Here is a 26,365-nt window from a genome sequence, read left to right as displayed (position 1 = left end):
GTGCTCTAGGGCAACGGTGTCTAGATGGAATTTGTGGTCCTGGCGACTGGACCTTTTTTGGAACACCATTATTTTGGTCTTACTGAGATTTACTGTCAGGGCCCAGGTCTGACAGAATCTGTGCAGAAGATCTAGGTGCTGTTGTAGGCCCTCCTTGGTTGGTGACAGAAGCACCAGATCATCAGCAAACAGTAGACATTTGACTTCGGATTCTAGTAGGGTGAGACCGGGTGCTGCAGACTGTTCTAATGCTCGCGCCAATTCATTGATATATATGTTGAAGAGGGTGGGGCTTAAGCTGCATCCCTGTCTCACCCCACGACCCTGTGAGAAGAAATGTGTGTGTCTTTTGCCAATTTTAACCGCACACTTGTTGTTTGTGTACATGGATTTTATAATGTCGTATGTTTTACCCCCAACACCACTTTCCATCAATTTGTATAGCAGACCCTCATGCCAAATTGAGTCGAAGGCTTTTTTGAAATCAACAAAGCATGAGAAGACTTTGCCTTTGTTTTGGTTTGTTTGGTTGTCAATTAGGGTGTGTAGGGTGAATACATGGTCTGTTGTACGGTAATTTGGTAAAAAGCCAATTTGACATTTGCTCAGTACATTGTTTTCATTGAGGAAATGTACGAGTCTGCTGTTAATGATAATGCAGAGTATTTTCCCAAGGTTACTGTTGACGCATATTCCACGGTAGTTATTGGGGTCAAATTTGTCTCTACTTTTGTGGATTGGGGTGATCAGTCCTTGGTTCCAAATATTGGGGAAGATGCCAGAGCTAAGGACGATGTTAAAGAGTTTTAATATAGCCAATTGGAATTTGTTGTCTGTATATTTGATCATTTCATTAAGGATACCATCAACACCACAGGCCTTTTTGGGTTGGAGGGTTTTTATTTTGTCCTGTAACTCATTCAAGGTAATTGGAGAATCCAGTGGGTTCTGGTAGTCTTTAATAGTTGATTCTAGGATTTGTATTTGATCATGTATATGTTTTTGCTCTTTATTCTTTGTTATAGAGCCAAAAAGATTGGAGAAGTGGTTTACCCATACATCTCCATTTTGGATAGATAATTCTTCGTGTTGTTGTTTGTTTAGTGTTTTCCAATTTTCCCAGAATTGGTTAGAGTCTATGGATTCTTCAATTACATTGAGCTGATTTCTGACGTGCTGTTCCTTCTTCTTCCGTAGTGTATTTCTGTATTGTTTTAGTGATTCACCATAGTGAAGGCGTAGACTCAGGTTTTCCGGGTCTCTATGTTTTTGGTTGGACAGGTTTCTCAATTTATTTCTTAGATTTTTGCATTCTTTATCAAACCATTTGTCATTGTTGTTCATTTTCTTCGGTTTTCTATTTGAGATTTTTAGATTTGATAGGGAAGCTGAGAGGTCAAAAATACTGTTAAGATTTTCTACTGCCAAGTTTACACCTTCACTATTGCAGTGGAACGTTTTACCCAGGAAGTTGTCTAAAAGGGATTGAATTTGCTGTTGCCTAATTGTTTTTTGGTAGGTTTCCAAACTGCATTCCTTCCATCTATAGCATTTCTTAATGTTACTCAGTTCCTTTGGCTTTGATGCCTCATGATTGAGTATTGCTCTGTTCAAGTAGACTGTGATTTTGCTGTGGTCTGATAGGGGTGTCAGTGGGCTGACTGTGAACGCTCTGAGAGACTCTGGGTTGAGGTCAGTGATAAAGTAGTCTACAGTGCTACTGCCAAGAGATGAACTATAGGTGTACCTACCATAGGAGTCCCCTCGAAGCCTACCATTGACTATGTACATACCCAGCGTGCGACAGAGCTGCAGGAGTTGTGACCCGTTTTTGTTGGTTATGTTGTCATAGTTGTGCCTAGGTGGGCATATGGGGGAGGGAATGCTGTCACCTCCAGGTAGGTGTTTGTCCCCCTGTGTGCTGAGGGTGTCAGGTTCCTGTCCAGTTCTGGCATTTAGGTCGCCACAGACTAATACATGTCCCTGGGCCTGGAAATGATTGATTTCCCCCTCCAGGATGGAGAAGCTGTCTTCATTAAAGTATGGGGATTCTAGTGGGGGGATATAGGTAGCACACAGGAGGACATTTTTCTCTGTTAAGATAATTTCCTTTTGAATTTCTAGCCAAATGTAAAATGTTCCTGTTTTGATTAATTTAATGGAGTGAGTTAGGTCTGCTCTATACCAAATTAGCATTCCCCCTGAGTCCCTTCCCTGTTTCACACCTGGTAGTTTGGTGGATGGGACTACCAGCTCTCTGTAACCTAGAGGGCAACCAGTGGGTCCGTCTCCTCTATACCATGTTTCTTGCAGGATGACAATGTCTGCATTACCGATTTCTTTGGTGAAGTCCGGGTTCCTGCTCTTTAGGCCAAAGGCAGATGACCTCAGACCTTGGATATTCTAGGATGATATAGTGAAGGCTTTTTGTTCCATAAAGTGTCCAATGTTGTTGGTCGGGGTTTGGCCTCAGGCCAGTAAGTGTGAGCAGAGCCTGCTGAGCATCTGGTACATGCCGTTGGCTTGGGCGAGTGTAAGAGTGGGGGTTGGGCCTGTTTGCCCGCTCACTACCTGGGCGTATGTGTGACTTCCATGTTGATGCCCTCTTTGCGGGGGTGGGGTGCATGGGGTGGGCAGGAGTGGCATGGGTCTGATCTGAGGGGGCCTAAATTGGGTGTGGGCATGGTTGATGTGGGGGGGGTGTGTAGGTCCAGGGGGGGGTCCTGGAGGTCTTGGAGGGTGTCTCGCTGGTCTGGGTGGGGTGTCTATTGATCTGTTGCTCCTGTGTGAAGTGTTGGGGCTTCGTTTGAGAGCGATGTCCTTTAGAGTCCGGGCAAAGGTGGGCACTGCTGCCTTGTAGAGGTGGACCTGGTCATAGAGGCTGTTCAAGTCCAGGGTGGAGTGGTGGGCCAGAAAAACATTTGGTTTTGAGGCACAGTCACGGGAAATGCTTGCGTTTACCCGCTGTATTGTAGCAGGGTGGAAGTCTTTTCGTGGTAGCAGGGTGGAGATGACCACTTGTGCGTTGGGGAAAGTAGAAGAAGCTTTTTCAATCACTCCCTTCAGTGCTGTGGCCACCCTTTCCTGCTGTGCTCTCAGGTCGTTTGTGCCTGTGTGTATTATTATGTGGCTAGGTGAGCCTAGTTTGTCCTCAGACAGAAGGTCTAGGGCGCGCTGGGTGTTTGGACACCAGAGTTTAGACACACTGTGTTTGGGAAAAAGTTTTTTTTCTTCTATATATTTCCCATTTGAGTCCATAAGAAGGACAATCTGTGTCTTGTGTTTGTCCTCAGTGGGTGTGGGGGGGTTGTCAGGAGGGCTATCAGGGTGGCTGACAGGGGGGGTGCTCAGAGGGGGTGAGAGCTGCTGGGCTTGGGGTTTTTCTTTTGTCTGTTCTGTTGTGATGTCGTTTCTATGGTCAGGGTCTGGTGTGGACTGTTCTGCTGTGGTGTCGAGACTTTTGTCGGGTGCTGAGGTGGGCTGTTCTGCTGGCGTCTCTGTGGGGATGGCCACCTCCCTAGTGGGTTGTTCTCTGTCACATGCCATCCCCCTCAACCTCTCCTCCAGCAGTCTGATCCTCTCCTCCATCCCCTTCTCCCTCTCCTCCTGTAGTCTGATCCTCTCCTCCATCCCCTTCTCCCTCTCCTCCTGTAGTCTGATCCTCTCCTCCATCCCCCTCTCCCTCTCCCTCTCCTCCTGTAGTCTGATCCTCTCCTCTAGTGCTCTGTTCTTCTCCTGCTCCTGCTCTTTCTCCTGTTGATGTTGTCTCACCACTGTCCATAGTGCAGATATGTCTTTCTCCACCTCCAGCTCTCCAGGTCTGGTTAAGGGGGTGTTGTTGTGCTGGACTGTTGTCTGGGTCTGTGCTGACTGGAGTGTGATCACCTGCTGTTCCAGCTCCACCTGCCTTACCTCCAGCTGGGTGAATTTATCCTTCATTTCAATGAGGGAGAAGTACTCTGTACTGGGAGGTTGACTGTCTGCTGAGGGTTGCTCGTCTGTGGGGTTATATGGTGAAGAGGTTTGGTCTGACCCACTTGGGGTGGGGGTATCTTTATCAAGGGAGAGCTTCTCCTGCTGGGCTAATTCTTTGATTAGGTGAAAGTCCAGCTGAAACTGTTTGTGGTTGCCCTGTACCAATACTGTTCCAGACTTATAGAGATTTATATTAGCTGACTCCTCGTCCTCATTGTCAAGAATCCTGAGTTTCCACCCCTCGTTAACCCCCCCTCTCTTAACAGAGGGGTAGTGTGCTAATATATCACTGTGCCATGCCTGGGGATGGTTTGTGTGGAAGATAAGGTTGCTGATGTTCCCATTTTTGTAATAGTCAGCAAAAAGTGTCTCTTGATTTTCCATAAGGAGCTTCATTTTGTGATCTTTTCTTGTCTTGTCATTTTTTACATGCACAGGGTACTGTATTTTAATTACCTCTGAACAGCAGGAGGGAGCTTCTAAGGCCTCTCCATTTGGTTGGGGTAGACTATTCGACTCTCCTGCCATTGTTGGGCTAATGGGCTTTGACACCTCTCACTTGACACTTAAGTGCTAGTTGAAGCTGTATCAAGCTTGGCAGAATTATATTACTATTCAGTCCTTATAAAGTAGTGTCATGTATTTTTCTTCTTGGCTTTTGGAAATCAAATATAGTTTCAGACTAAACATTACTCACTCAGTTCCAGGTTGGGTGGTGTTCTCAGGTTTCTGTTGTTTTCCAGAGGATTTGCTGAATATAATAATTAATCCTTGGTAGATGTGAACCTTCCAGGTGATTCCGTAAATCCGTCCAAAATCAGGTTGTAGGTTTTGAGTTTTGATTTGAAGTGAAGGTTATGTTGTAGAGGGTAGCATCCTGTATGGGTTCCTGACAAAAAATCCAAGTTTATCTAACTCTAAATTTATCTTTTTTAAAGAAAATGCTGAAAAATGCAGGAGCTCATCTGATCGTGACCCACCTCTCTCTCAACTCTCTCTCTCTCTCTCTCTCTCTCTCTCTCTCTCTCTCTCTCTCTCTCTCTCTCTCTCTCTCTCTCTCTCTCTCTCTCTCTCTCTCTCTCTCTCTCTCTCTCTCTCTCTCTCTCTCTCTCTCTCTCTCTCTCTCTCTCTCTCTCTCTCTCTCTCTCTCTCTCTACGTCCTTTGTCATGGTATTTTCAAGCTCACCCATTATTCAGCTGGACCTTACTTCTTGTGAGACTTATGCACCCACCAAAGAGAGACATGAAGATCTTTACCACTGCAGTGCTGTAAGAAGTATACCCCCAGCCTGGTGTATCTTGATGTACACTCAGTCTCCAGAATTCAGCCCAAGCCCTTCCATTTCTGGCAGTTTTTTCCTGAGGACATACACACTAACACATGGGTTATTTCCTGACAACAGACTTTCTTTTATGTAAAAGAATGACTAATCACCTGTAAACATTCTGTCTCAAATACCTGGCCTCCTGCCACAGAAATATTCATAATGATAGTCAAATGATGGTCCCTACAGCAACTGCTGTAAAATAACATGTAATCAGTCAAGTGTCTTCCAGTTGGAAGAATATCCAATCCTAACAAAACTAAGTCATACGTTTCTCAAACTTTTGCTCTAGTGTTCAAAATGCCACCAATTATTACTTTTACTGTTTTTTCTACTATTACTATGACTATTTTTTCTATTTTCCAAATAACCCTTTTGTCTCTGTTTTTCTGTCATGAGTGGCCTGGTAATGAAAGGTCAGTACCCCAATCCCCTTTAGTCTTTCTACTCCCTGGCACATATCATTCCAGCATGTCTATTTTTAGATACAGTTCACAGGTCATCAGACACAGTTGTCCTTCACTATTCAGTCGGTTAGGGTGGGTTTGAGCTCCACACACACTTGTTGTGGTGATAATGTCTCCCATGCATTAAAGCATTCTGACGTCACCTTCCATGATAACTCCCTTATTCTACTGGTGATCTCTCAGACGAGTTACAGATTATGTAGTTATCAACATAACCCTCGCAGAGACCCACACTCCAATAAACCCTTTGGAGTAACTTTCATCACTTTTTAACATATTTCCCTTTTATATGCAGAATGAACAAAGCACATTTGTGTATTTACCCAAAGACCATAACCTCGGGGAACTGATAATTTTACCTATGAACCCATGTTAAATCAAAAAATAAACCTATTTGAATAACTAGTCAATTGAATTATATATTTTTTTTGGGGGGGTGGATCAGCTTAATATTGCGGAAAGAATGTTGTTTCCAATGTAATTGTCTGCATCATTTCCAATCCCCCATATTTTTGGGGGTAAATATATATATCCATTCACGTATGCATACATATACACATACTGTATATACATACACATACCTACATAGACATACATACTTATTTTTAAAGAGTATACCTTTATTATTATTCCCTGCAAACCCTACCACCGATCCCCCAATTGGAGTAAACATAAACATTTCTGTTTTTACCTTCAATTTATACATCTTATACACATTTACAGACACAGTCTACTTTATAATAGTTCTCTCTTGTTTGTTCTTAGTCCTTCCTCTATTTCTGTTGTCCATCCAGTTTGATTTCCACTTGTAACTGTGCTATTTCACAATAGCTCCGCACCTATACACATTTCACAGATCCCGTATGCCCTACATTGTTTATCTTGTTATTAGTCCCACCCTTCAGCTCCACTCAACCTTTCCCATCTATCTTCCAACATCATCCATTTCGGATTTTTATTTGCCATATATTTTTCAGCTGTGCTGTGATGCTTCACAAAAGATTTGAATCTTCCTATTCTCATAGCTTCCACGGATTGTAAATTAAAAATAAACATTTTTGCTAAAATAATTATTATATTATTGATTGATTAAATAGTCAATTTAATTTACAACTCTTCATAATTTTCCCAGGGAAATAATAGATTTTCAAAGTAATTATACACTTTGAATAGAGACTGGTGTTTCTTAATCATTTTATAATTAAATCCCACCTGTTCCAACAATTTCTAGTGAAGGTGATCAGTCTTTACATTTACATTTAAGTCATTTAGCAGACGCTCTTATCCAGAGCGACTTACAAGTTGGTGCATTCACCTTATGATATCCAGTGGAACAACCACTTTACAATAGTGCATCTAACTCTTTTAAGGGGGGGGGGGGGTTAGAAGGATTACTTTATCCTATCCTAGGTATTCCTTAAAGAGGTGGTGTTTCAGGTGTTTCCGGAAGGTGGTGATTGACTCCGCTGACCTGGCGTTGTGGGGGAGTTTGTTCCACCATTGGGGTGCCAGAGCAGCGAACAGTTTTGACTGGGCTGAGCGGGAGCTGTACTTCCTCAGAGGTAGGGAGGCGAGCAGGCCAGAGGTGGATGAACGCAGTGCCCTTGTTTGGGTGTAGGGCCTGATCAGAGCCTGAAGGTACGGAGGTGCCGTTCCCCTCACAGCTCCGTAGGCAAGCACCATGGTCTTGTAGCGGATGCGAGCTTCAACTGGAAGCCAGTGGAGAGAGCGGAGGAGCGGGGTGACGTGAGAGAACTTGGGAAGGTTGAACACCAGACGGGCTGCGGCGTTCTGGATGAGTTGTAGGGGTTTAATGGCACAGGCAGGGAGCCCAGCCAACAGCGAGTTGCAGTAGTCCAGACGGGAGATGACAAGTGCCTGGATTAGGACCTGCGCCGCTTCCTGTGTGAGGCAGGGTCGTACTCTGCGAATGTTGTAGAGCATGAACCTACAGGAACGGGTCACCGCCTTGATGTTAGTTGAGAACGACAGCGTGTTGTCCAGGATCACGCCAAGGTTCTTAGCACTCTGGGAGGAGGACACAATGGAGTTGTCAACCGTGATGGCGAGATCATGGAACGGGCAGTCCTTCCCCGGGAGGAAGAGCAGCTCCGTCTTGCCGAGGTTCAGCTTGAGGTGGTGATCCGTCATCCACACTGATATGTCTGCCAGACATGCAGAGATGCGATTCGCCACCTGGTTATCAGAAGGGGGAAAGGAGAAAATGAATTGTGTGTCGTCTGCATAGCAATGATAGGAGAGACCATGTGAGGATATGACAGAGCCAAGTGACTTGGTGTATAGCGAGAATAGGAGAGGGCCTAGAACAGAGCCCTGGGGGACACCAGTGGTGAGAGCACGTGGTGCGGAGACAGATTCTCGCCACGCCACCTGGTAGGAGCGACCTGTCAGGTAGGACGCAATCCAAGCGTCTTTCACGGGAAATTCTTAGGATTCAGGGCATTTTGACACCATTAAAATGTTTCCACTCCCCTTTCTTTAGAAACAACTTAAATACATTTTTCAAAAACATTTCCATCCTTCTGCATACCCAATTTGAAACTGAATTGGAAAAAACCCTTCCAGAATAAATCCACTAACGCATATTCATTCCCGGTAATATGGGGTACTTACTAATGAACCATAGGCCAAGAACACACAGGAACTGGCCTCACTTATCCGGAACTCCATTTTTAGCCTTATCCAGATATTTTTATTTTTAAAGCGGCTGACTTTAACTAACTGCTTTCCCCAGTAACGCAGTCTCCAATGACATTTTGACCAGAGAAGATTAAACCCCTTTTTTCTGGAAAAGAAAGTGTACATATCGTTAATATTCACAATGTTACCTTTTAATCAGCAAACCAATAGTATTACTTATACATTGATTTTATTCTATAAGCGTCTTAGCAGTTTCAGAGAATGACGGTATAGAATGTCTAACACAATTAAAATCCCATCAGTACTCTACTAGAAGTCAAGTAAAACGTGATCTAATACTTCTTTCATCACATATAAACTGTAATCTCTATGAACCACTCATTGATCGATCAGAGACTATACACCGCCAAGTGAAAATTCCATTCTTACTAACCTCAACGAGCAGAACCATATTTGTCCTTCATCGTAATGTATTTTCTGATGATAGAATGTTGACATCAGAACGCCTGCAAATCAAGCTTCACATTATGGTCCCATGCGACTGTTCCAACTCCCAAATGCCTCCCTGAATTGTTTATTTTATTTATCCTGTTTACCGGGTAATGGCGTCCTCCATTATCCAGTTTTTTCATATTCAATCCGAATTCGGTAGAATTAATGTGCGCTTCTTTCAGTGACTCCATGGCTTTATTAAATCCCTCATCTCTCTATGCTAGGGAGAAACAGTCCTTTTGTTTTCATGCCACTATTTATTTATTTATTTTTCCTAAACACTCCCATCGTATTACACAACTTTTATTTACTATTTTCCAAGGTAGAGCTACCCACTTTCCCAGATAATAATTCATTAGTCACCTCACTTAATTTCTCCTATCAAAGCCTACTCTATAATGTCTGTACTATATTTCTGAATACTACAGATGACTTAATGTCTTATTCTAGTACAGTACTTCAAATATCGCTGTGTTTTTCCCTTTACAGATATCATTACTATTCATTTTATTAGTTTGCTTATTCTATCACTTTAACTTTATTCAGTGTATTAAATCCAATTTAATACATTTTTCCTTCTAATTTAGCTATTTATAATGTCTACACTGTCTTATCTCTTTATTTATCCGCTTGCTATATTGTCTTTTAGCCTATTTTACTGTTTACTTCCTGATTCACGGTTTTAGTGAAACAATGTCTCTCCTGTCCTTCAGGCTATTTTTAGACCGCAGTCTCTGTTGGCACAGGCTGTTTTTCCTCCTATTTTGTTACACTGCTCGTGATTTTTTAATATGTGTTCTAGACTTCTGTTATGGTGTTTCTTGTGTATTTTTGTCACTATTTATTCTAGACAGCCTAGATTTATTTTAACCTCATAGTATAATTTCAGTTTATTTTTAACTTTTTTTTTTCTTTCTACTTTGCTATATACTATTCGTGCCTTATTTAATACCTCTTTAACACCTATTATATTTTTACAATGGTCGTTTAACACATTATCACGTCAATTATTTATCCTTATTTATAACTTATTTTGCCCAATATTTTTCGATTTTGTTCCTCTTCCCAGTGAGAGTTAAATGCACTCTCTTTCTCAAATTACACTCAGTTAACTGTCAGAGAGGCTTGCGCATTCCTTTTCCTACCAGTTGGTCACAGACACACAGCCTGTTCTTCCTCTTTTTTCTAATCTGCTCATTCATCACAAAGAATTGTCATTCATTCGTTCATACACACCCTTTGTTTTACCTAAAACAACCTATAGTTTTTTTCCCTACTAACTTAATCCACTTTCTCAACATAAGCCGGAATTATACTATAGGATTTTTCACGATATGACGAGACTACTACCTAATCGGGTCAGCCTGTCTTCATACCCTATTCACCCACCCAATACTGGCCTCTATTCCGTATTAGAGCAATATCGTGGCGTGACCTACCGATTTACAGACCCCCGTTTAGCTAGACGGAGCGTTTTTATCCGCAGGATTTATTTTGCAGTTGAACGCCGCACAATCAGGCCAGCGTTTCTTCCGCGTCCTATATATTCACCCGAACAGACCCTCCTGTCGTGAATATCCCACTCAAGCAGACCCCTTTCTAATTTTAAAGGGCGGTATCGTGGCTTTCTAACTACTTATTTATGCAGTCCTCTATTCTTTTTAGAGCTGTATTCATAAGTAACCTGTCCAAGCTTTCCTTCTACTAATTTTATCGAAGAGGTATTACAGGATTTTCTACCTACTTTATCTGTTTTGACCGTATGGGCTGTCCCACATTATGGCCAGGCATCTCAGTCAGAGAGCGCAAACAACCGCACCAGTTAAGCCACACATTGGAACGGTCCGATCAGAACGAGTGCCAGCCCCCTCCGCTAAACGCCCGACACCCGCAAGGTTCACAGCCCCTACTCACTTAGTCCCTACACATGCACATATATATTTACATTTCACAACCCCCAAAATCTCACATGCATGCAATTTCATTGAATTCAAAAATTCTTAGCATTTACTGGATTTTTAGGAAATTTAAAGAGAGACCTACGTGGCTCCCTTCCCGCTGAGACAGGATCTCTGAAGCAATCCATAAAAACATTTCAACTATGTAAGAACAAGCTTACCTTTTTATAGTTGTGTGGCCACATTTGTTTGCAAGATTGTCCAAAGAAACTATCACCAGCCCGGAACGTCATTCCGTAGTCCCTGTCCCTACTGGCAAAGCTCGCCAAATATGTCGTGGATAATCGTCTCAGAAATATAACACTCTTACAAGAACTTGTAAATTCAATATAGGCTTTTAATATAAAATATCAGAAGCCGTGTCAGTCCGCGGAAAAGACCAACTTCCATAAGCACTGGCTCTGTTCTTATACACACACATCAAATGAGTCCATCCCATATCTCTCATTTTAGACTTCCTGCTTGTTCATGCCCAATAACGCCTGTATCCGCTCTTGATTAGATTACAATGGTGCCAGGACCCTCTCAGTGTCCTAAAATAAATATGTATTATGCCTATAGTCCATCTGTTGGTCATTTGGCTGGCCCCCTCCTTTGTGTGTCCCTCTGACCTCGGTATGTCCAGCCATTCTATGCACTTATGGCCTTGCTTTAGTTTCCTGTCCTAGACAATAGACAATGTACTTTAAGTGTCGCCTCTTCCTTTTTACCCTTTTATGCTTTTTATGGCTTTGGCCATTATGTCTGTTATGTCTTAGTTTCCTGTTTTTACCAGAATGGCAAATGCACTCACGTGTTGCCTTCTCCTCCTTCTCCTCCTATATTCTAATGTACACCTGTCTTTTGCTCAATAGTGTGATATCTGTCTCTATATGTCTAAGTACTAACTCCTACAAATCCTGTCAGAAGACGCATGCTGAACCCCCTCTAGTGAATGGACACCATGATGTCAGGTAAACTTGACTACATATTGATACATCCACAACTCATCGGGTATAATGTCACCAACCCCATTTTCCCACGGTTCATGTTAGCCTCTGTCTCTATAGGGGACAGTATTATGGTGGATCATGAATGTGAATGTTGATGTCTTATTACTCCAACAGGGTTAACGATGAGACTAAGGAAGTGACTTCTGGTGCACAGAGTCCAGGACCTCCTCAGATGAATGGAGGACCTCCCATGTCTAACAGAGCTGCAGAGGAGACCACTGCTCTATTGGACAAACAGGCCTTGGACAAGGACCAAGTCACCAAACCTCCTGAGTTAATAGTAAGTACTGTTAATGTCCTCTGACAACTGGTGAACTGTTTGGCTTGGTATCTAAAATGACGGGGCTCGTTGTCTTTTAGCTCCAGCATATTTGTAACTCTTGTGTTTTTCCCAAGGACAAAGGAACTAATGACATGGAGTCAAGAAGAGGAGAACTGTAACAAACGGTAGACGTTTGTATAGCAAAAGAAAACCTAATAAGATATAAGATACAGTAATATATGATATACAGTACTTATTATAAGATACACATTTGTGACTTGCTTAATCATAATTAGTCTTGTCAACCCCAAGACATAATCTTAGCAGTGTTTAACTGAACAGTGATTTTCAGAAACCTCAACAGTTTATTAAGTTAATTCTCTATGTGACAGCTGTAATCTGGATAGGTTAGGGAACGTGTTCAGTTGAAATTCCAAAACAGCCCAAGACTTGTAGAATTATTATTATCTACATTTTGTATGACTCTTATCTGAAAATGAGTGTGACTTATGACTGATTATGGTACAGCATTTAAAATCTTAGCTAAACAACATTATAATGATATGAAGGTAAGTTAAGATCATACTTACACTAGTATTGTATACTATTCATACAAGCAAATATATATCACATACACATGAGTACCGTAATTTCCGGACTATAAGCCGCTACTTTTTTACCACGCTATGAACCTCGCGGTTTATACAATGACGCGGCTAATTTATTATTATTATTTTTTTTCACAAGATTCACGCCGCCAAAAAATTGAGCACCGTCACATAATGTGACGTAAATCGAGCGCGCTCAAACTTCCCATCATTCTGATTACGGTAGTCATTTTGTCACCCTCATCATGGCAAAGACACGGAGAAATGCATATGATGCAGCTTTCAAGTTGAAGGCGATCGATCTGGCTGTTGGAAAAGGAAATAGAGCTGCTGCACGGGAGCTTGGCCTTAATGAGTCGATGATAAGACGTTGGAAACAGCAGCGCGAGGAACTGACTCAGTGCAAAAAGACAACAAAAGCTTTCAGAGAAGAAAAGCAGATGGCCCGAACTAGAAAATTAGCTTGAAGACTGGGTCAACACACAGAGAGCAGACGGCCGAGGTGTTTCAACTGTGCAGATCCGACTGAAAGCCAAAACAATCGCCACCGCAATGAAGTTTGACTTTCTTGGTAGGCTACTGTTTACTGCTATTTTTTTAATTTTTGTTACAAGCCGTGTTTCGTTAAAGCCTATTTATTTTTGTTACAAGCCGTGTTTCGTTTAAAAGCCTATTTATTTTTGTTACAAGCCGTGTTTCGTTTAAAGGCTGTGTAAAGTTAATTTGTTTCAATGTACCGGTAGGCACTTGCGGCTTATAGACGTGTGCGGTTTATTTATGTACAAAATACATATTTTAAAAAAATTCAGTGGGTACGGCTTATATTCAGGTGCGCTTAATAGTCCAGCAATTACGGTAGATACATACACTTTTTTAGTATAGACATTTCCAAGGTCATGAGGTCTCAATGTCTTGTGGACATGTCAAATAGCTAAACATTGACCCGGCGTTATTTACACTATATATACAAAAGTATGTGGACACCCCTTCAAATGAGTGGATTTGTCTATTTCAGCCACACCCGTTGCTGACAGATGTATAAAATAAAGCACACAGCCATGCAATCTCGAAAGACAAACATTGGGATTACAATGGCCTTACTGGAGAGCTCAGTGACTTTCAATGTGGCACAGTCATAGGATGCCACCTTTCCAACAAGTCAGTTCATAAAATGTCTTCCCTGCTAGAGCTGCCCCGGTTAACTGTAAGTGCTGTTATTGTGGAGCAACAATGGCTCAGCCGCGATGTGGTAGGCCACACAAGCTCACAGAACAGGGCCGCCCGTGTGCTGAAGCGCGTAACGTATACAAATTGTCTGTCCTCTGGGTTTGGCACATGCCAGGAAAATGGTACCTGCCCCAATGCATAGTGCCAACTGTAAAGTTTGGTGGAGAAGCAATAATGGTATGGGTCTGTTTTCATGGTTCTGGCTAGGCCCCTTAGTTCCAGTGAAGGGAAATCTTAACGCTACAGCATACAATGATATTCTAGATTATTCTGTGCTTCCAACTTTGTGGCAACAGTTTGGGGAAGGCCCCCTGTTTCAGCATTACAATGCCCTTGTGCACAAAGCGAGGTCCATACAGAAATGATTTGTCAAGATTGGTGTGAAAGAACTTGACTGGCCTGCACAGAGCCCTGACCTCAATCCCATCAAATACCTTTGGAATGGCGACTGCGAGCCAGGCCTAATCGCCCAACATCAGTGCCCGACCTCACTAATGCTCTTGTGGCTGAATGGAAGCAAGTCCCCGCAGCAATGTACCAACATTTAGTGGAAAGCCTTCCCAGAAGAGTGGAGGCTGTTGTGGCAGCAAATTAATGCCCATGATTTTGGATTGAGACGTTCAAAGAGCAGGTGTCCACATACTTTTGGTCATGTAGTGTAGAAGAGACATCATTATCACAGGGCCCAGTCTAAGATGCTCTATTTTACTGAATACATTATTCATTATTTCTGAATTGAGAGTTACAGCATGTTAGTGTTAAATAACTTGCATAATTTGTCCCAACTTCAGCAAACATTTTCACAGACATTTAACATAAACCGACACCTGTAAACCGACACCTACTTTCAGTAAAGAAAGTTAATGTTCCATTTTCCTTTAGAGACTAGAGTCCTCAAACTCAACTCTGGACCTCGAAACAAGTTCCACTGCATTTAGTCATTCTTCCTCTCTAATCAGGGACTGATTTAGACCTGTGACCCCAGTGTAGTGCAATTAATTATCAGGTATTACAGAAAACCAGCAGGCTCCGGACCTCGTAGGGTAAGAGTTCAGTACCCCTGCTCTAGAAGATACTACAACAGACTTTATTTAAATCACCGTTTTCATAGGAATGCATGATTGGTCAGTTAAAACAGGTAACACTTCATATGGATGTTCTCTTTATAATGCATTATAGGAGCATTAATAACACCTTCTATTCATAATGCATCAGGATGCACAACATAGGTGCTAATAACTGCTCATGAACATCTATAACTGCATAAAGCATTATCACCAGGATGTGTAATGCCTTATGAAGCAAAGTATTACTATGCCAGATGCCATATTTGAAAAGCACATTAGGATCGTTATATTATACATTCTGTGCTCATTAAGTGGTAGGCTATATTCTAATTTCACTGCATACCCTCTTACACCTATGTAACTCTGTCTTGCGTACTTAAAGGGATAGTTCACCCAAATTAAAAAACTACATGTTGTTGTTCTTACCCTGTAAGCAGTCTATGGACACGTTAAGAAAGCAATCCATGCTTTGGTTTTGTTTACTGTACTTGGTTAGAAATATGCATTTTAGCATTTGTGGCACAAATCCAAGTCAATAACCCTGTTAAAAGCGTTTTTCACAAATCATCCTAAAGTGTCAACATTTGATTGTGTACCACAATTCAGTTATTTTAAGATGATTTGGACATGAAGCACGAAAAAAATGCAAGAAATCGGATATTGGCTTCACATTACTTGACATGGGATTTGATCTAAAAAGTTTGCATTTGACGACAATGGTCAGGTTAACAAAACCAAAGCATGGATTGCTCTCTGAGCTTGTTCATAGACTGCTTACGGGGTATAGAAAGCAAATTATATTTTGTAATTTGGGTGAACTATCCCTTTAACAGGAGTGCGGAACTCCTACGTGAAGTCGTTACATTATAGCCCTCTGACACAATTTCTAAAGAGCATTTCATGTAGGTCATACCACTTAGCTTCATAATCATAAGGCATTATGCTGCCTGCTTTAAATGCTGTAGGAATATATAGACATGTATTAGCAGCCATTAGTGCCTATTTCATGCAATATGATGTATAATGCATAGATTAGAAGGTGTTATAAATGCACTTATAACACATTATGAAGAGGGTATTCATAGGAAGTGTTATCCACAGGTCCTGCGGAAGGAACTGTACCCCACATCCCCACCTACTAGTGACATTGTGAAAAATACCACACCTTTAGACAGTAATTGTGTAGCTATGTTGATATTTGTGTTCACCATTTCATTAGAATGTTTATTACAGTCAAAGTGTCTGTCAGGTCAAATGACTTAGGCGAATGACATACCCACATACATTGAGACCTTATAACCTTAGTGTCAGAAAAGGTTCATTTTCTTCACATTTTGATTATGGTAATTTGACGTACTTGTAATGTATTTGATATGTCATGTCTGTGGGTTGGTCTCATATATATATATGAATGGCTTTCGCCTGATGCTTTTTATTGTTAGTTACCGTTCATATTTATTTTGTTTTATTTCCTTATTACATTTTCATTACCATTTTATAGTACTATGCATTTTGATTGTTGGATTGATATGATCTGCTCATACATTGCAATAAAAGGGAGTGAGTTAAGACTATTGTTTAATGAACGACTCAGGTCTGATGGATACAATTGTCCCTCATACTCTCATGTATTATTTGTAACAAACTTTCTGCATGTATCAGTATGAGGAAACCTCCACATTATTGTCATATCTACTTTTTAGCCTGCAAGTTTAGGAAGGCTATTCTGCAGAGTTTTGTGTTTGGTCACAACTTGTTTTATTTAATACATTAACATTTAGTCATTTAGCAGATTATCCTTGCTCAAGTGTACATCGCCAGATTTTTCACCTAGTCTGCTCAGGGATTCGAACCAGATACTTTTTGGTTACCGGTCCATCGCTTCTTAGTATTATAATATGCGTTTAATTCCTTTCATCATTAAAATATTCCTTTCCAGTTTGTGGTCGTGTCTTCTTCAAATGAGACACCGGAGGAGAGGAAAAGATCAAACTCTGATTTATTTAGTCTTCTGTCACTCTTGTTTTCAGTTTTTCAAGTTTATGCAGACACACACACACACACATATACATACATTCAGGCACTCACACATACACATACACACACGCACACAAGTCCAGGCTCATGATCTTTCAGGTAAAATGTGTATGATTTGTGTGATGTCTGTAACTCAACAGTAATGTATTCTCTGAACTGCCTAAGTGTTCTATTGTCATGAAGCTTCAGGTAACATTTGATATAGATGTCTTGTCTATACATCCCAGTCACATGGCAAGAATGTCCTCTGGTTTTAGACTTACAATATTATATTACAGTACATAAGAGACAGGGGTTGGAGGTCGTTCTAATACCATACCTCCTCCTCCTCCGCTTATATAAACAACCAGGAAATGCCTTTACTTTCTTTTCGATTTCACTGAGCGTGGAGGTGGATGTGTCATGTCAGAACTGAAAATGTTTTTGTTTGAAGTGGGTTTTTTTGTTGCTGTTTTGCAAGTCTATCCAACCTACGCTGTCGAGAATCAAGGTAAAATACCAAATTATTGTAGAATTAATTTCAACGCTTCCCTATTTCTCCCTGAAGACGGATACTTCTGCTAAATAAACTGCGTCAGGGCTCAGAAGTCAGACCTGTTTGAGCGCTAGTCCGCTTCTTACACAAACTTGATCTATTCTTATTTATTGGATCGAGATCTCAAACCTAGTCTCTATCTATATTCCATTTTGTTTCTGTCTAAAGGAATTTGGAAGTGACTTTAGTAATAATGCACAGAAAGTTGTCCTAAATAAAACTTCCTTGACATCCTTAGCATGTACTTCGGTGGAAATTGATTGTGGAAATTTGAAGACCAGGGATGGTAGATACATGTATCTATTCAGCATTCCAGGTGTATCTGACATTGCGGTGTACAACAATATAGGGGTAAGTTAATCTGTGTTTTAGTTACGCTATACAGGAAGTAACTACTGCAGGAGAGCAGTAGATGCAATCCCCACACAGAATTACTTGACTTCAAAAAATACCACTACATTCAGTACATGCAGTGCGTTCGGAAAGTATTTAGACCCCTTGACTTTTTCATTGTGTGTAGATTGATGAGGGGAAAAAAATCAATTTTAGAATAAGGCTGTAATGTAACAAAATGTGGGAAAAGTGAAGGGGTCTGAATACTTTCCGAATGCACTGTATATTCCATACTGATCATTTGACTTGCCTTTTTCCAACTTTAAATAGTTTTTTGTCTTTCTTTCCAAAAGAATGCCATTGCCAACCGTGGAGGGAACAAGCCAATGGAATTTGATAAGAATGAGGTGGTAACGATGAACAACAGTTCAATCACCCTCTATAAATGCCAAAATCTGACAATGAACTTCATTTACAGTGACGCTACACAGGTGAGCTCTGTAATTTCACATTATTTAGAGGTTGATTATAACATCTTACACATTTGTCTTTTTATTTATGGGTTTAATCCCGTATTGTTAGGATGCAACTGATTAAACAATATCCCTCCCCATTCCCTCTCAGCAGAAGGCTGGAACTGAGTCTAATGGTGAAGAACCCCCAGTTAAGGAGAGATGTTCCCATTACATTGTCACAGGTAGATAGTTGACATTCCTCTTTTCCATCAATTTCAAGTATCTTTCAAGGGCACATATAGAAAAGCACTAAATCATATTCATTAATTTTGAATTCTGTACACCTTTGAACCTCTGTCTGGCCTTTGTAGAGATGAGGAATGAGGTTGTGACAACAGTACCTTTGAATTCAACCATCATCCCAGGTGAGTAGCAATGTCAATCCCTTGAGAATTAGTTTTTTAATGTTTTATTTTCTGGACGCCTGCCTGGAAATTAAACTAAGGGAAAGACTACATAACACATTATTCTGTGTTGTTCAGTATTTTGATTGATTATGTCATGGAAATGACTTTATTCTCTCTAATCATCCATTATAGATGGAGACAATCCTGATGCAAACCGTGGTGACACTAGTTTGACCTGGAAAAATGGTGAGTGTTTACCCAAATCTATCACCTCATTCCTCTGTATGAGCAAATGACAAGTAAATCTGAACAGAGTACCAAGCTCCCCATTAGACTGGAGGTAGGACACCTGCAGAAAAGAAGGCTGATATGGAGGATGTAATTCAGGGAGAAGTGGAGAAAAGTCCCCCTAATGAGCCATTCAGACAAAAATCATTGATGAATTGTGAAACATGAATGAATGAAATCATCTAGGTGTGAGTAGTTTATATTACCGGTTTCAGAGAAGGACATTCTGTGTATGTGAGTATAACCTCTGTCACTGACATGGCTTTTCAAGAGAATGTGCAATCTGCAGATAATCTCACCTTAATGCAAACTCTTGATACATGTCACAAACAAAACCCTCCTTCAAGACAGAAACTCAGTTCCCTTAATCCAGTGATTAGAAAACATCGTACCGTGAACCTTTTTCAAACCTGATTTGATCTGGAAAATCATTGATGAGTGTTTAAGCAAATCTATCACCACAGCTTCCTCTGTATAAGCAAATGAAACAAAACAATACTACCAATATCTATTTTAAAACCTTTTCATTTGTGTGAATATGTCAACATCTGATGACTACATTTTGTTTTTCAGTTGGTGTTGTTGCTTTCGTGCTGGTCATTGCTGGTTTGCTCTTGGTGTTTTTTTGTGTGTACAAACCTTGGAGAGACAAACAGCAGTGAGTATCCTATATAACTGTTTTTATAACAGCTTTATAACTGTTTTTGTCTTTAAGTCAATTAGAATTGTTGCAGAGGGTTTATGTTAGTTATGAGACTAGTTCTCTCTGTCTTACTACTAGGGTTTAAAGTCAGACCAATGGGGTCCTAGCAGGTCACAAACAGCATGAGAACAGCCTGGAACTTGCAGGCCACTTACAAACTATAGACTTGTCGGCCATTCAAGTTACTGTTGTTTATCAAACATTATCCTTAATTTCTCATTAATGTAATAATCTCATCTTTAGCAACCAAGGCCACAGAGAAGTGGAAGCGGGTCAGGGCATTCCAGAACCAAACTCCATTCCTCTGATGCAGAATGAGCGACGTGATGCCAGGTAAACCTTTCCACATTACTTTGATGATCTGTAATCAACCACTGAATAATAGTCTCACTGTCTTCAGCTGTTGCTATGGGTCATATTAGTTTCTGTCTCTATAGAACAGGGCTCTCCAACCCTGTTTCTGGAGAACTACTGTCCTGTAGGTTTCCACTCCAACCCTAATCTAGCACACCTGATTCTAATAATTATCTCAGGGACGGGAAACTGGCGGCCTGCGGACCCCCGTTTTACTGTTGACAGCTAGAATAGTAGAATACACAAGGTGCAATTTAAAAATGTGGTTGTTCATCAGCAGTTTTCCTCTTGTCATGTCAGTCACTGACAGTCGCTCAATTGGCCCATGTCAGCTAACCATTTTTTAGATAAGTACATTTATTTAACCAGCTACCTAAACTTGTAGTAATCATCATCAAATTGATGAATGGGTTGGCCCCATTGACTTTGTAAGTCACTCTCTCTTAGATATCATATTGACATGCAAACATTAATTACAGTAAATTAGCTGTAAAACTGCTGTTTTTTGACCACGAATGGGAAAATGAATAGAATAGCATGAAATGACTACTTAGGGCCGGCACTGACTGCATGTGTGGGTATGAATGTGGGTACACAGACCCACTAGCCACTGCAACCCCTCATAATGAGTTCGGATTTTTGTGGCCCCCATCAAAGTTTCCCATCCCTGCAAACTGCATCAGGTTAGTTACAACTGGGATTGGAGAGAGATCCTACAGGAGGGTAGCTCTCCAGGAACAGGGTTGGAAAGCCCTGATATAGAATGTGAAGGAAGAATTACTCAATAGATCCGCATGGCATTTCTAAATACCAGTAATGTCTATTGGCAAGCAACAACTTTCAGCAAAGACCCTGCCTTTAGAGCCCTGCCCAGGCAAGACATAACATATTCAAGCCAGAAGGGGAACTGGTGTATTTTTGACTGTGGTGTAATGTATCGTAGATGATTCCACTTGTACCTGTGGGTATCTGACTGAACCTTTGGTACATGTTTTATCACAGAGACATCAGAAAGCCTGATGACGGTGAGACTGTTGAAGCTGTGGTTGTTCCCAGGTTAGTTAGAATACCTCTATTACATCTTTATAGTCTACTCTGTCCTGGATCAGTTTGCCTTGCTAATCCTTTCAGTCATGCTCATCATAATCTCACTTTCAGTGACCAAGGAGGTGAGCCAGGACAGGAGAGCAGGCAGCCCATGGACAATGAAGAGACAGGCGCTGACAACCCTCTGCTGAATGGAGATGCCAGGTAAACTGTACCACATGACTAATCACCTGTCAGTCCTCTGTAATGTAGACTATGGAAATTGAGAACATTTGTATCCTTCCCAGTCGAGATCCTTAAAATCTTATCCATGTAATAATCACCCTTAGGAGCCCAAGAGAGGAAGGCGTGCTAGAAGGGCAGGACAGGAAGCCAGCAGACAGTGGGGGAACAGACCCTGAATCCTGTCAGAAGACGCATGCTGAACCCCCTCTAGTGAATGGACACCATGATGTCAGGTAAACTTGACTACATATTGATACATCCACAACTCATCGGGTATAATGTCACCAACCCCATTTTCCCACGGTTCATGTTAGCCTCTGTCTCTATAGGGGACAGTATTATGGTGGATCATAAATGTGAATGTTGATGTCTTATTACTCCAACAGGGTTAACGATGAGACTAAGGAAGTGACTTCTGGTGCACAGAGTCCAGGACCTCCTCAGATGAATGGAGGACCTCCCATGTCTAACAGAGCTGCAGAGGAGACCACTGCTCTATTGGACAAACAGGCCTTGGACAAGGACCAAGTCACCAAACCTCCTGAGTTAATAGTAAGTACTGTTAATGTCCTCTGACAACTGGTGAACTGTTTGGCTTGGTATCTAAAATGACGGGGCTCGTTGTCTTTTAGCTCCAACATATTTGTAACTCTTGTGTTTTTCCCAAGGACAAAGGAACTAATGACATGGAGTCAAGAAGAGAACTAACAAACGGTGGACGTTTGTATAACAAAAGAGAACCTAACACCATATGATAAGATACAGTAATACTTTATATAATATACATATTATAAGATACACATATGTGACTTGCTTCATCATAATCAGTCATGTCAACCCCAAGGCACATTCTGAAAAGTGTCTTTTACTGATTTTCTATAATCTAAGCAGTTTATTAAGTTAATTCTCTATGTGACAGCTGTAACCTGGATAAGTTAGGACATGTGTTCTAGTGATATCAGTTGAAATTCCAAAACGGCCCAAGACTTTTAGAAAATAATAATTTAAATATGTTATCTAAATGTTTAATTACTATTATCTGAAAATGAGTGTGCGACATATGACTGATTATGATACAACAAGTCACATATTAGCTATACAACATTATATATGAAATGATATGAAATAAGATCATACACTACTATTGTATACTATACATGCAAGCAATTATATATATAACATACACATGAAAAGATGCTTAAAACGTTAACCTCTCTAGTATAGACATATCCAAGGTCATGAGGTCTCAATGTCTTGTGGACATGTCAAATAGCTAAACATTGACTAGGCATTATTTAGAGTAGGCCTCATTATCACAGGGCCCAGTCTAAGAAGCTCTATTTTACTGAAGCAAGTATTCATTATTTCTGAATTGAGAGTTAGCATGTCAGTTAAAATAACTTGCATAATTTGTCCCATTTAACACACACCTGTAATCCTACTTTCAGTAAAGAAAGTTAATGTTCCATTTTAGCATCTAGAAGATACTACGACAGACTTTATTTAAACCACTGCTTTCATAGGAAATCATGATTGGTCAGTTAAAACAGGTAACACTTCATATGGATGTTCTCTTTATAATGCATTAAAGGAGCATTAATAACACCTTCTATTCATAATGCATCAGGATGCACAACATAGGTGCTCATGAACATCTATAACTGCATAAAGCATTATCACCAGGATGTGTAATGCCTTATGAAGCAAAGTATTACTATGCCAGATGCCATATTTGAAAAGCACATTAGGATCATTATATTATACATTCTGTGCTCATTAAGCTAAAAAGTAGTAAGTAATTGCAAAGTTGCTAATTAGCGAAAATGCTAAAATATCCTGTGATGATATTCGAACACGCAACCTTTGGGTTGTTAGACGTTGGCGTTATAAGTCCACCCATCCGAAACCAAAGCATGGATTGCTGTCTGAGCTTGTTCATAACCTGCTTACAGCTTAAAGAAATCAAATTACATTTTGTAATTTGGGTGAACTATCCCTTTAACAGGAGTGCGGAACTCCTACATGAAGTCGTTACAGTATAGCCCTCTGACACATTTCCCTAAAGAGCATTTTGTGTAGGTCATACCACTTAGCTTCATAATCATAACCCGCTGAGGCACACACTGGTTGAAGTAACATTGTTTCCACATAATTTCAATGAAATTACGTTAAACCAATGTGGAATAGACATTGAATTGATGTCTGTGCCCAGTCGGAAGGCATTATGCTGCCTACTTATAATTACATTTATTAGCAACCATTAGAGCCTATGTCATGCATTATAATGCATATTGCGCAGATAAGGTGTTATAAATGCACTTATAACACATTATGAAGAGGGTATTCATAGGAAGTGTTACCCGCAGTTCTTGCGGAAGGAACTGTACCCCACATCCCCACCTACTAGTGACATTGTGAAAAATAGCACACCTTTAGACAGTAATTGTGTAGCTATGTTGATATTTGTGTTCACCGATTCATTAGAATGTTTATTTCAGTCAGAGTGTCTGTCAGGTCAAATGACTTAGGCGAATGACATACCCACATACATTGAGACCTTATAACCTTAGTGTCAGAAAAGGTTCATTTTTTTCATTTTCTTCATCTTTTGATTATGCTAATTTGACTTACTTGTAATGTATTTGATGTCATGTATGTGGGTTGGTCCCATACTTTTATGAATGTCTTACCTTAGACATGTATTTTGTTTTATTTCCTTATTACACTTTCATGACCAATTTACACTGAGTGTACAAAACATTAAGAACACCTGCTCTTTTCATGACAGACTGACCAGGTGAATTCAGGTGAAAGCTATGATCTCTAATTGATGTCACTTGTTAAATCCACTTCAATCAGTGTAGATGAAGGGCAGAAGACAGGTTAAAGAAGGTTTTTTAAGCCTTGAGACATGGATTGTGTGTGGGTGCCATTCAGAGGGTGAATGGGCATGACAAAAGATTTAAGTGCCTTTGAACGGGCTGTGGTAGTATGTGCCAGGCTCACTGGTTTGAGTGTGTCAAGAACTGCAACGCTGCTGGACTTTCACTCTCAACAGTTTCCCGTGTGTATCAAGAATGGTCCACCACCCAAAGGACATCCAGCCAACTTGACACAACTCTGGAAAGCATTGGAGTCGACATGGGCCAGCATCCCTGTGGAAAGCTTTCGACACCTTGTAGAGTCCATCCCTGACATATTGAGGCTGTTCTGAGGGCAAAAGCGGGTGTAACTCAATATTAGGAAGGTGTTCCTAATGTTTGTCTAATGTTTGTACACTCAGTGTTTATTACTATGCATTTTGATTGTTGGATTGATATGATCTGCTCATACATTGCAATACAAGGAAGTGAGTTAAGACTATTGTTTAATGAACGACTCAGGTCTGATGGATACAATTGTCCCTCATACTCTCTTGTATTATTTGTAACAAACTTTTTGCATGTATTTGTATGAACAAACCTCCAAATTATTGTCATATCTACTTTTTAGGAAGGCTGTTCTGCAGTTTTGTGTATGGTCACAACTTGTTTTATTTAATACATTAATATTTTAGTAATTTAGCAGATGCTCTTATGCAGAGTGACTTACAGGAGCAATTCAAGTTTAGTGCCTTGCTCAAGGAAACCTCGACAGACCTAGTCGGCTCGGGGATTCAAACCAGTGACTTTTCAGTTACTGGTACAACGCTTATTAATATTATAATGAGTTGCTTTCCTTCTATCATTAAAACATTCCTTTCTAGCTTGTGGTTGTGTTTTCTTCAAATGAGACACTGGTGGAGAGGGAAAGATCAAACTGATGATTTATTTAGTCTTGTGTCACTCGTTTTCAGTTTTTCAAGTTTATGCAGACACACACACACACATGCAGGCACAAACACACACACGTGCCACGCTAATGCTCCTGGTTTCTACAGTAGCTGCTGATGTGATCATGTACACAGACTGTATGTCTGTCTTTGTGGGATGTCTGATGTGTTCACCAGTAACATACAGGAGCCAATGATGGTATGGCACGGTATGGTACAGTATGGTATGGATGATGAGTTTCTGATGTTTTCCTATTTCATCCCACTCTGAAATGTACCACGTGATTGTAATAATGATATTCTCTTCACACTCTCCACACACTGAGGGTCAGATGTCACAGTCAACCTAGAGTGTTCATCATCTTTATAAACATTTTAAAAATGCTAACTGCTTGTGATCACTTTACCCGCTGAATCATTCGAACAGTTATCTACCATGAGGTAAAGCTATCTACCATGAGGTAAAGCTATCTACCATGAGGTAAAGTTATCTACCATGAGGTAAAGTTATCTACCATGAGGTAAAGTTATCTACCATGAGGTAAAGTTATCTACCAAGAGGTAAAGTTATCTACCAAGAGGTAAAGTTATCTACCAAGAGGTAAAGGTATCTACCAAGAGGTAAAGTTATCTACCAAGAGGTAAAGTTATCTACCAAGAGGTAAAGTTATCTACCATGAGGTAAAGTTATCTACCATGAGGTAAAGTTATCTACCATGAGGTAAAGTTATCTACCATGAGGTAAAGTTATCTACCATGAGGTAAAGTTATCTACCATGAGGTAAAGTTATCTACCATGAGGTAAAGTTATCTACCATGAGGGAAAGTTATCTACCATGAGGTAAAGTTATCTATCATTTGGTAAAGTTATCTACCATGAGGTAAAGTTATCTAACATGAGGTAAATGGGGCAGCAGGTAGCCTAGTGGAGCGTTGGGCCAGTAACCGAAAGGTTGCTGGATCAAATCCCCGAGCTGACAAGGGAAAAATCTGTCGTTCTGCCCCTGAGCAAGGCAGTTAACCCTCTGTTCTCCGGGCGCGGAAGACATGGATGTCGATTAAGGCAGCCCCCCCGCACCTCTCTGATTCAGAGCGGTTGGGTTAAATGCGGAATACACATTTCAGTTGAAGGTGTA

At 40.7% G+C, this 26,365-nt stretch overlaps 1 protein-coding gene across 3 annotated transcripts; it reads left to right on the top strand.

Moving 5' to 3' along the window:
• Positions 1–17,138: 17,138 nt before the first annotated feature.
• On the top strand, positions 17,139–25,162 carry LOC139574209 (uncharacterized). 3 transcript variants are annotated; one of them, XM_071398579.1, is made up of 13 exons: positions 17,143–17,561; positions 17,845–17,957; positions 18,293–18,430; positions 18,567–18,636; positions 18,766–18,819; positions 18,994–19,047; positions 19,663–19,747; positions 20,036–20,125; positions 21,149–21,202; positions 21,305–21,397; positions 21,523–21,651; positions 21,805–21,970; positions 22,087–25,162. In XM_071398579.1, the coding sequence occupies exons 1-13, from the start codon at positions 17,474–17,476 to the stop codon at positions 22,171–22,173; spliced, it is 1,221 nt and encodes a 406-aa protein (XP_071254680.1). In that variant the 5' UTR covers positions 17,143–17,473; the 3' UTR covers positions 22,174–25,162. The 3 variants fall into 3 exon arrangements, with proteins under 3 accessions (XP_071254689.1, XP_071254680.1, XP_071254671.1); XM_071398570.1 differs by having other exon boundaries at positions 17,144–17,561; positions 18,564–18,636; XM_071398588.1 differs by lacking the exon at positions 21,149–21,202 and having other exon boundaries at positions 17,139–17,561; positions 18,564–18,636.
• Positions 25,163–26,365: the final 1,203 nt, after the last annotated feature.

Source organism: Salvelinus alpinus, chromosome 1 (assembly GCF_045679555.1).
Source record: "Salvelinus alpinus chromosome 1, SLU_Salpinus.1, whole genome shotgun sequence".
Lineage (NCBI taxonomy): Eukaryota > Metazoa > Chordata > Actinopteri > Salmoniformes > Salmonidae > Salvelinus > Salvelinus alpinus.
This window is presented reverse-complemented; position numbering and strand designations above follow the sequence as displayed.